Source organism: Cylas formicarius, unplaced genomic scaffold (assembly GCF_029955315.1).
Source record: "Cylas formicarius isolate icCylForm1 unplaced genomic scaffold, icCylForm1.1 PGA_scaffold_10__41_contigs__length_53128322, whole genome shotgun sequence".
NCBI classification, from domain to species: Eukaryota; Metazoa; Arthropoda; class Insecta; order Coleoptera; family Brentidae; genus Cylas; species Cylas formicarius.
This window is the reverse complement of record NW_026844214.1, coordinates 2,206,837-2,218,744: the sequence shown is the minus strand read 5'-3', so window position 1 is coordinate 2,218,744 and position 11,908 is coordinate 2,206,837. Positions and strand designations below refer to the sequence as shown.

The 11,908-nt window shown below is 36.7% G+C and overlaps 2 protein-coding genes across 3 annotated transcripts in view; one reads left to right on the top strand and one right to left on the bottom strand.

Moving 5' to 3' along the window:
* Window positions 1–1,160, bottom strand: LOC132704363 (chondroadherin-like). Its single transcript, XM_060674326.1, has one exon. The coding sequence runs from the start codon at window positions 1,123–1,125 to the stop codon at window positions 46–48; it is 1,080 nt and encodes a 359-aa protein (XP_060530309.1). The 5' UTR covers window positions 1,126–1,160; the 3' UTR covers window positions 1–45.
* Window positions 1,161–8,427: 7,267 nt separating this feature from the next.
* Window positions 8,428–11,908, top strand: part of LOC132698459 (sodium/calcium exchanger 3) — a 204,683-nt gene continuing 201,202 nt past the window's right edge. For both annotated transcript variants that reach the window (XM_060664525.1, XM_060664516.1), the window contains exon 1: window positions 8,428–10,070. In XM_060664525.1, the coding sequence (XP_060520508.1) occupies window positions 8,497–10,070 (1,574 nt within the window). In that variant the 5' untranslated portion in view covers window positions 8,428–8,496. The remainder of the gene's footprint in view (window positions 10,071–11,908) is intronic.

Sequence of the window (11,908 nt, the reverse complement as noted above, 5' to 3'; positions counted from 1 at the left end):
CTTTAATGCTTGCGCTGTTTTGTTCTCGTCAAATATTTCCAGCCATTAATCTAACTTCGCGCAACTCGGATCCAATGTCTTGATTTTTTTTAACGCGGCAATATAAAAACTCGTAAGTTCCGCGTCAACATATTCCAGACACGTTTGAGAAAAAGCGCTTGGGTAAGCGCAGACGGGGATTTGCGGCCCTGTACACGACCTCGCCACTCTCAGCGTCGCGTTGGCGGTATGCAACCAGTAATTTATCCTATCCAGGCACGGGCACTTCCAAGGATTGTTGTCGATCGTTATATCTTTGACGGACAGTTTTTTTAGTACCTCGTTCGGCAAGAAATTCAAATGGTTCGCGTCGATCAAAAACGACCGCACCCTCAACTCGTTCGGAAATATATTCTCCGGTATGGAAGTCAAGCGATTGTGCCTCAATCCCAAATAAACCAAGCTCGTTATACCTCTGAAGGCTTGCTCTTGTATTACGGATATTTCGTTGAAATCGAAATAGATCTGTTTGAGTTTCCTCAAACTAGCGAACGCTTTGCGCGGCAACATCCTGATCCTGTTGTTTTGAAAGTCCATTATTTCCAACGCGGTCGTGTTCGTAAACCATTCCCTGTTCCAGTGGTCCAGTTGGTTATTGCTCGCGTGGATCCTCTTCAGAGACGCCAAGTTCGCGAACGATTGATCCTCGACGACGTCTATCCGATTGTTCTGTATGTTCAGGTGCTGCAGTTCGGGTATCTTATCAAACAAACCCCTCGGTATTTCTTTGACGTTGCCGTACGCAAACTGGACGTTTTTGAGACGCGGGACGTTTCTGAAAGCGGCCGGTTTCACCTCGTCCATTTTGCACCCCCAGAAGGAGACCGTGTCGAGCTTGACCATGTTCCTCACCGAATCGGCTTCCAAAATTGGAATCGTTTGTTCCCGGATATAAACCTGCGTTAGCGTTTTGCCATCGAACGCGATTCGCTCGACGCATCCTTGCAGGGTGACGTTGAAATCCGTGCCGGTATCGTCTTTCGCGAGAGCCACGATGTCCTTCAAGGACGTACATTTCTTTAAACTTCCGCGATCCGCGTAGTACGTTAAAACGATCGTCAACAAACACAGGCGACGGTTTAACATTATCGCGGTGAACTCGTGAACTGCAAATCGCGACGTTTCTTGTTTATAAATAAGATCGCGAATGCTGTAGGACGGGTTGCTGCACGGAAGGCGGACCCCATAATAAGAAATTAGGGGATTTACGGCACATTACGTCCGCCACTGCGTGGAATATCAGCGTGGGGAAATTTATGAAATAACGCGAGCATTTTTATAACTTAAGCCCGGCAGAAACGTACGCGATTTCTGTATATATTTCTGCATGTAGGAAATTCGGCAGATAAAATTGGCATTTGTACGCAAAGCGTTTGTTTTCGTCCAATTTTTAACCTTTATGAAGAAAGTAAATGAATAATAGTGAGGTGACCGACAATTTTTTGTCCAAAAGTATTTCATTGGTGAAAAAAACAAAAAAGAAAAAACTATAACAAAATGCGTTAAAAACATATTTAGGAGTGTTTTTTGTTTTGCTAAATTTTGCATATTAAATTTGACTCTTAAGACGGCCGATTATGTTTATAATAATCATTCCCTAGTGAAAATACCCCTTCAACACCGGCATTAGTACCTGGATAACATAAGGAAATTTCTATTAAAACTTTTAAATTCTCATTCTCATTCTATTCTAAAATACCGAAAGATTTCCACCCATTTTTTGTCAAGTTTTGTTTTCTTATCGTTCCATTTCTTCAATTTTTCTTCATTTAAATATAAATTTACTCTTGGAATTTCTTCAAAGAGATCATTGTCATTAATAACAATATCTTTTACTTCCTTCATTACAAATTCGCCTACTGAAGAAAATTTAATGCTCTAAAGTTTTTTGTTGATTCCGGGATTGGAATCTTCCAAAACGGTCAGTTTATCTTTGAGGTCTGTAGTATCTATCTATCTCTCCAGATACATAATACGGCCTCTCAGTTGTGCCGGAAACGGCAGACATATGTGCGCGCGAAATTCAAATCACTGTCACACTGGTTTCTGGTGTTTGCCTTGTCGTCTGACGTGCCGGAAACGGCAAGCAATGTGCGCGCGTCAATTCAAATCACTGTAAAATTAATTTGAAGTATTTAATTCATAACAGTGAAATGAAATATTCTAAAAAAATGTTTAAGAAACGCAAATGAGTATAAAATTATACAAATGAGTACTTTCAGAGTACAAAATTTGAAAGGAGTACGGTTTGCGAAAAAAGAGTACAAAACTTAGTAAATGTGTAGATATTGTCTGGTCACTTTAATAATAGTAATAATAATAAGCAAATTTATTTCAGCAGGGTTACAGTCAATTATAGAAAATATGTAAATAAGAGAATAATACTGAAAATACACTACAAAATACAAGGGAGCTAATTACTCACACCCGTGCTCTAAGCAGTTATAAGCTCCGCGCATGAAGCAAAAAACAGTCGACAATCTTACGAAGTGTATCATTACCACACAAACAAAATCGGCGACTGATATAAAACATTTGTTCTATGTGTAGATAAATGCGTGGCGAAATTTATAGAATAAAGCGAGAATTTTTATACGTGAGCCAGGTAGAAACGACGGAATTTATATATATATTTCTGCGGGTGGGAAATTCGGAAATAAAATTGTAAGCCATTTTTCCAGAATTTGTACGCAAAGCGTTTGTTTTCATTCAATTCTTAACCTCTATGAAGAAAGTAAATGAATAATAGTAAGGTGATATTTGTCCAACTTTTTTGTACACTTTGCGAGTATTTCATAAGTGAAAAAAAAAAAGAAAAAACGATAACAACTTTTTCTTTTAAAAACATGTTCGTCTAATAATGTAGACGCATCCGCACAACTTTCCCTAGTGAAAATACTCCAATTAAATTTTCATGTGGAATATGTTCTATCTTTAAAATGCCATCTTTTGTCGAGTTTTATTTTCTCATAGTTCCATCTCTTCAATTTTTTTTCATTTATATATAAATTTACTCTTCGAAATTCTTTAAAGAGAACATTGCCATTAATAACAATATCTTTTGCTTCCTTCATTACAAATTCGACTGCCGAAGAAACTTCTTTCCATTCAATTTTACTATTTAGAAGAGTCCATTTGAAACAATTTAATGCTCTAAAGTTCACTTTCCATTCTTCGATATTCATAGCAAATTTTATTACAAAAATTAACTTCTATTAAAAATTCATTTTTTATTCCGGGATTGGTACCTTCCAAAACGGTGAGTTTACATACACAAGTATTGGAGAGGCTCCCATTAGTGGCAATCTTAAAAAGCGTACACGAGTTTCAACGCCCTCTAGTGATTTGTCCAGTCATGGAAACGGAAAACGCGCGGGACGTACGGTTCAATTCAATTTAAATTTTGAAAGGTAAAATGCAAAAAAAAATTATGTCAAAATGGTGGAAAATTACTGAAATTTATTAAATTAATAAACATCTGAAAATACATAGTAATAAAAAAAGACAGATGATAATCTTAAAATAATGAAACTATTATTATAACAAAAATTACATTGTACAAATCAGCCAAAAGCACGCTTTTTCAAGTAAATCATTTGGTATATGATAAAATTTATTCTATTTAAAAACATAATATAAAGCTTGGTGTAAACAAAGTTCTCTGATAATAATAAAAGTTTTCTTAAAAGATACCTGTTAATTATAATAATAAAATTTTTCAAAAAACATATTCCTTTACTAATCACTGCTGAAACAGCTAAAAATCTATCATTGCACTTAGTAATGTGAAAAATATATTTTAATAATATGCTTTTTACAATTAAATAATAGGGTCAAGGTGGCAACAATGGATCAACTTTTGTTTGACACGCTGTAGCAAAAAAGTTATGAAAGTTATAACTTTTCATTTTATTTTCAACAAACTATGGCTCCACTACTTTAATTACCCACGATTACTTTTTGACATAATAGGTTGGTTGCATCATGACGACCATTTTTTTTTAAGTTTGCAAATGATCCATTGTGTACTAAGGTTAGGGTACAATGGCTCACCCCTAAGTAAACAATGGATCACTGGAGTACACAATGGATAATTATTTTTATAAGTATTAAAGAATGGACATACTAAAATGGATATAATTTTCTATTTATATTTATAAAAATAAAACAAATTCAGGTATATAAGTAATTGGTTGACAAATCCCTTATTCGCTAGATTATAATTAGCAACTATATTTGGAGACTTGAACAAAACATAAATGACAGCTTCTTGATTCTCTAGGTCATAACCAGTAACTAAACTATCTGACTTAAAGACTAGAAAAAAAGAACACAACGAAACTTAAATTAAAATTGAAAATATTGTTGATTTCTTACATCTAGGCGCAATAACAATCGACATAAACATAACTTCTGATATTAGAGATCATAGTAATAAACAAACAAACAGAATTAAAAATGACTTAATTAACGTTGAGGGCAGATAAATCTAATGGGAAACTATTGAAAGACTGCTGCCTTGAGGTACTGCCCCTACAAATTGGCTTTGGTAATATCAATTTGACGTCATCTTCTTTCACGAAAGATATGTCAGGCACATTGGGAACTCGAAATTTATTTATTTATTTATGTGCCCTGTGCTTTTGACTTAAAATAATATTAATTAATTAATTAATGTTGTAAACGGAATTCCAGTTGTTCCAGACACTTTGCGGAGGCTATCACCCATTTCAATTCTTAATAAAGCTGCCTTCATACTAGCTGCGGTAGTGTTCCCTCTTGTTCGCGGCCTTTCTGGACGTGGCATTCTGGAAACAAACACTGCGTGAAAAAAAAACATCTAAAACTCAAAAATTAATTTACGACCAACTCTCATTCTATTGGGTACACAATGGATCATGATCCATTGTGTACTAGGACGCCATTAATATTTAAAAATTGTACCCAGCCGTAAATTAAACATACTAATCAAAAGTTTCTGCAGGAAAATAAGCCTAATTAAGTACATTTTAAGGCACGTACACCAGCACTAAGTTATAGTTATGAAAATACATGATAGAAAGGTTCAAGTTTTACCTTCTAATTCGTATTTTTGCAACCAAGAACCAAAAACAATGATCAGCACAAATCAGCCTGGCCAACGACGCACACCAAATAGTTCGAACGAGTTCCGTTGCCGAATAGAAGTAACGAGTGAGAGAGAAAGCAGATATCTCTGTCCCTTTCGCGGGAATAGCGTGTGATCCATTGTGCACGCCCTAACCATTGTTGCTACATATAACAATATTTTTGCTTACATGACTACAGCAGCAATCTTTTCCTTAATTTCTTTTTTATTAGTCCTCACTTTGGTTTGAGTTTTTTAATGATACTCCATCCTCTATTTCCCCTCTTTGGTTTTCTCATTGGTATTTTTTCAGTAGTTGATTTTTTGTACACTTTGCAAGTATTTCATAGGTGAAAAAAAAAAGAAAAAACGATACAAACGAACAACTTTCTCTTTTAAAAACATGTTTTTCTTCAGAGTGGATTTTTTTTTGATAAATGAGGATGTTCGTCTAATAATGTAGACGAACTTTCCCTAGCGAAAATACTCCTTCAACAGCAGCTTTAGTACCTGGACAACATAAGGAAATTTCTATTAAAGCCTTTAAATTTTCATGTGGAATATGTTCTACTTTAAAATGCCATATTTTGTCAAGTTTTATTTTCTCATGTTTCTATTTCTTCCATTTTTCTTCATTTAAATATAAATTTACTCTTCGAATTTCTTTAAAGAGAAAATTGTCATTAACAACAATATCTTTTACGTCCTTCAGTACAAATTCGACTACTGAAGAAACTTCTTTCCATTCTATTTTACTATTTAGAAAGTAACTATCCATTATTCGATATATTCATAGCAAATTTTATAAAAAATTTTAACTTTTAAAAATTTATTTTTTATTTCGGGATTGGAATCTTCTAAAACGGTCAGCTTACGTACACAAATATTGCAGAGATAGATATATCTATCTCTGAAGTTTCTAGTACATATCCATTTCTCATGTACATAATACAGCCTCCGGAAACGGCAGCCATATGTACGCGCGAAATTCAAATCATTGTCAAACTGGCGTCTGGTGTTTATCCTGTTCTCTGACGTGTCGGAAACGGCGAGTAATATGCGCGCGCAAAATTCAAATCACTGTCAAAATAATTTTAAATATTTTATTAATAAAATTGAAATAAAATAGTCTAAAATTAAAATATGTTTTAGAAATACAGATGAGCGTAAATTAGTCCTTTTCGAGTACGGAATTTGAAAAGAGTACGCATTGCGACAAAAGAGTACAAAACTCAGAAAATGAGTATAGATGGTCACTTTAACAATGGTAATAATAATAAGCAAATTTATTTCAACGGGTTTACATCCAATTACAGAAAATGTGTAAATAAGAGAAAAATAATGAAAATACAGTACAAAATACAGGGAAGGTAATTACTCACACGGAATCACACAACACGCAACAATCTTACGAAGTGTATCATTACCACACATGAATAAAATTGGCAACTGATATAAAACATTTGTCCTAGGTGTAGGGAGATGAAATGTAGGCCTAAATCTGGCGTCAGTTTTGGAGACGTAAAAAAATTAGTGTCTCTCCTAACCTCCAGAGATGATTCCTCGAACCTGCCTAATAGTATATGATGGTCAAATCCTTTATGGGGATATACAGGGATATTCACGGTGATTGTCCTAATAAACGTTTATGGGGAATCACTTACGATGAAAACATGAAATGTTAGTTACTTAGGTAAGCGAATTAGAGCTAGCTATGTAAAATATTTTTGGCCATGCGGTGTTGCCAGGTGTACCGTATATCAAATTTCGTTTTATAAATGGAACACCCTGTATAACTATATAAACTTGTATAAATATAATTTACATTTTTAATCCTGCGAAACATTCTGGAACTTTTTCATCTAACACATACCATACTTACTTTGAACATTTTTAGATATAAAAAATACATTGGCAACAAATAGACATAAAATTTAAAATACTATAACTGCTGCTTAAGAAACAAATATAAAAAACCATCTTCCTCGAATCAACGTAAACATTTTAATTTCGCAGAAATAAATCACTTAACCGGATTATTTAAAGAATTAATATAAAACAACCCGAATTAATCCAACTCAAACACACGGAATAGGACCACAATCAAAAACCGTCGCAGTAAATCAACAATTAAAACTGAATCTTTATTAAAACTCGTGAATGCTTGGCTTTTTCAGTAATGTAAGGTAAAAAAATAAACTTTTTTCATTCCCTCACTAAAAATATAATGACTACATTAAAATTCTATTTATGACTTTAAAAAATTACATCAATAACATCAAATAATCTATACCTACTTTTTTGAAACGCCCCTTTTTCCACGCATTCTCTTTGAATCTTTACCATAAACACAGTTTCGTTAAATTTTTTCAAGCAAAAAAACCTTTTCTGGAATCCTTTTTCTAACAAAAATAGAATATCGCATAAAAATATACATAAATACATAATACATAATAAAAATATTAAATGCCATGCACAGGAAATACTATGCATTCAAATTTTAAAATTAAATCCAACAAAAATGTATGAAAATCAAAAAATAATGAAAAAATTATACACTATTTAATTTATAAAGTTATTTAAATTAATAAACGAATGAAGGAACAATACTTTTCGTAATCGGCAAAACCGTTTTAGGAAAATAAGTCCATAATCAAGTGAGTTATTTCACCTGATCCGTTTAAAGTGAACCCCTCACATTTTTATAATCCAAACAATTTAATAAATTCATTGATCAATAAATTTATGATTTTAATTCACTCGTTTATTAAAAACTGGCTCCGCTGCGCTTCGCTCGTGTCAAATAAACTCGTGAGTCAAATGGCGTTTACCGCACTTGTTGCATAATATACTATTTTTTAACGACTTTTACTTTGATTTTCTTTAATTTTTTTAACGGTTTTTTATTTTTAAAAACAACACCTTACCCTAATCGCTGTTCATCGCTTTTTTTGAGCAACCCTGCACACTGTATTGTACACTGTCTATGTCGCGGGCGTGCCGGCATCAATTTTTTGCCCAATATAATAAAAGCGTACCGTCATCGCGCAGGAAACAGGAGAGCTCGGGATATATCGTCGCCCGTCCTCGAAGATCGACAGCTCATTTCCGAAAAATCACCAAGTCCGCGTAAACACATATATATATGTATAGACGGAAAACCTAATCAGATTTGCATTGTTAAGGCTCGATATCGCCTTGGCAGACTTGCGCGACTCCTCCGAAAGGGGGTTTGGCCCGACGCCGCCGACGCTTTGTCGTCAGTATCGCCTCGTCGGCCGTCCGTCACGTTCAAATGGTATGTGGACAGTCCGCGAAGCAACGAGCACGTCGTCGTCACGGTGATCGCGATGGGGGATGGCATCAACACCACCACCATTAACGTCATCGACTGCACCGATGGTCTGGCTTTGCCTTGCTGGCATCCCCTCGACGATGTCACCCTCTTCGACAAAATCGGCAGGGGTCTCGTCTACTTCTTCGCGATGGCCTACCTCTTTATCGGCGTCTCGATCATCTCCGACCGGTTCATGGCCGCGATCGAGGTCATCACGTCCCAGGAAAAGGAAGTGGCCGTGAGGAAATCGAACGGGGACAATCAGATCGTGGTGGTGCGGATTTGGAACGAAACCGTCGCCAATCTGACCCTGATGGCATTGGGTTCCAGCGCCCCCGAGATCCTCCTCTCGGTGATAGAGATTTACGCCAGAGGATTCACCGCCGGCGAACTGGGACCTAGCACGATAGTGGGCTCCGCCGCTTACAATCTGCTGGTGATCATCGCGATATGCGTGAGCGTCATCCCGAACGGTGAGGTCCGCAAAATCAAACATCTGGGCGTGTTTTTCGTGACCGCCGCTTGGTCCGTGTTCGCCTACGTGTGGCTCTACCTCATCCTCTGCTTTTTCTCGCCGGGCGTCGTCGAAATCTGGGAAAGTCTTCTCACCTTCTTCTTCTTCCCGGCGACGGTGCTCACGGCCTACGGTGCCGACCGCAAAATGTACAAGTACATTAAGAAAGGGTACAGGATGAACCGGCGCGGAGTCATCGTCCAAGCGGAAGGCGTGGACAATATCGAAATGGTCAACACCGAGTTGTTGGTGTTGGACGACGTCCACGAAGACATCAAGCAGGAGTACATCCAGACGTTGAAGGAGTTGAGGCAGACGCACCCTCACGCCGACATCGGAGTGCTCGAGAAGATGGCCCACGAGATGGTACTGAATCGCGGTCCAAAATCGAGAGCGTTCTATCGCATACAAGCCACCAGGAAGCTGATGGGAAGCGGGGATCTGATGCGTAGGATTTCCGAGAGGGCCCAAAGCGATTTGAGCGAAGTGAAGGCGGAACTTCAAAGGGAGAGTGGTATAAACGAGTTCAGTCAAAGCGGGTCTCGCATTTTCTTCGACCCGTCCAAGTATACCGTTTTGGAGAGTTGCGGATCGTTTGAGGTCAGGGTCGTGCGCACCGGCGACCTCGATACGCCATTGTCAGTGGAGTATACGACCGAAGATGGAACCGCCCAATCGGGTAGCGATTACGTGAAAGCCAGAGGAACGTTGCACTTTAATCCAGGCGAGAAGGAGAGGCGGATCACTTTGGAGGTGATCGACGACGACGTGTTCGAACCGGACGAGCATTTCTATGTGAGGTTGTGCTCGAGCCAACCGGCCGGATGTCTGGGCTCGCCCATGTTGGCGACGGTGATAATTTTGGATGACGATCACGGTGGACTGTTCAAGTTCGAAGCGCAGAACCACGAGCTGGTCGAGAGTGTGGGCGCGTACGAGTTGAAAGTGGTTCGGTGTTCGGGCGCCAGAGGGCGGGTCATCCTGCCGTACCATACCGAAGACGGGACGGCCAAGGGCGGCAAGGAGTTCGAGCCCCAGCAGGGGGAGCTCGTGTTTGAGAACAACGAGTCGGAGTGAGTATGATGTCGAAATTTTTCCATTGTTTTTTCATCCATAACATAGTTATGTACGTTTTGTGATGGCATAGTCGGCAATAAAATGCCAGGCAGAATAGAATAGATCGCTCATATTGTTTCCACTCTAAAACGCTATCTGATCCATGCAAAACAGCCGTCACTAACGATCACTATTATATTACTTGGGAGTAATAGAGACGGAATCATTTGTACTGGGTTATTCATTGTTTTTTGACACCCACCTACAGGGTTAACTTAGAAAGATAAAAAAAGTGTAAATACAAAGGTCTGAAGATTTTTACCTTTTGTCTTTTTTTTTTAACGGATTTCAAAAACATATAGTTTATTGACATTTCATTGAGCCGTTTTTGAGATATTTAAGTTTAAAAATAATAATCATTATAATTAAAAATGGCCAAGTCTGCCTTGATAGCAACCATATTGTCTATGTTTGCAATTGTTTTAATAATGTTCTACTTTCGATAACTAATCAAAACTAAACATCTGCAGCGTAACTTAACTAACTTAAGATGTTTCAAATGCGTCATACTGAGGGAGAAAAACCCGAATAATAAAATTATATTATTCAAACGGACAAAATGTTGCAAGAGTTAAAAGAGAATATCCGGGTTTCAAAATGTAACAATAAACAATTTGAGGACCGAAATAGTGTCACATGACAAGACCTCAATATATTACTTTACTTTCAAGGTATATTATTATACTACTACGACACTTGACATCATGACTTTGAATTCTACTTTCTTAATTTTTATTTTTCATATTTTTTAGAAAATCCTGATTTTTTTATGCCTGAGGACGGAAGTTTACAAGTGAAAGACCTAATATCGTTTTATAAGATCTAAACAGTGAAAACCTGGTTTTATCACAGCGTGTATTAATAGGAAACTGAAAAGAAATCTTGTTGTCTAAAGTAGACCATTGTTAAAACAATTGCAAACATAGACATGGTTGCTATCAAGGCAGACTTGACCAACGATATGGCCATTGTCCAGAAATCGAATGATAATTATTTTTAAACTGAAATATCTCAAAAACGGCCAAATGAAATGTCAATAAACTGTATGTTTTTGAAATAAGGAAAAATAGATCTGCGATTTAACCTAAAAATATATGGAGCATTCCATTTAAAATAAATGATGTTGCTGTCGTTCTGTCAGCTTGCGATCGTCGTTTGTTTTTTCTGATATTTGCATAAGGTAATTGAGCAAAAATGTTCAAACTTTTGTATTTACACTTATTTTTCAAAATATAATGAATAACCCTCTACATGTACTTTCTATGTAATAGGAGTTCAGGATTTCCTTAATGATATGCGAATATAGGTGAATATAGTGACCGAAAACTCTGTAAATGCAATAAAAGTTAAAACAATACTGTCTAAAATATATTCATCATCAGAGCCGAAATTGGAACTGCTTCTACTAAAAAATTATGCTTCGTTTACACTAATGTGGTGGTACCGTTATGTCAAGTGTATTCTCTTTTTTCCAAGCAGCACTTACAATGTTTTTATTAAAAAACATTTTGCACTCAGCCCACACCAATTTTATGGCATTAAATATACAATGGTACGGAGGCCATCTTAAAATTTGATTACTCATTTCAGCAATTATATCTTGTAGCATACGGTAAGTTTGTTTTGTTTTTTGAACAATTTTTAACAGCTCACAATTTAGACCGTTTCAGGACAGGCAATTGATAATTTCTTCTTTTCTTGTCGATGCATTTGGTACACTTTCACTAACTCTAGAATGATATCGTGCATTATCCATAACAATTAAAGACCACCTTTCTAGTTTCGCCAGCAGTTT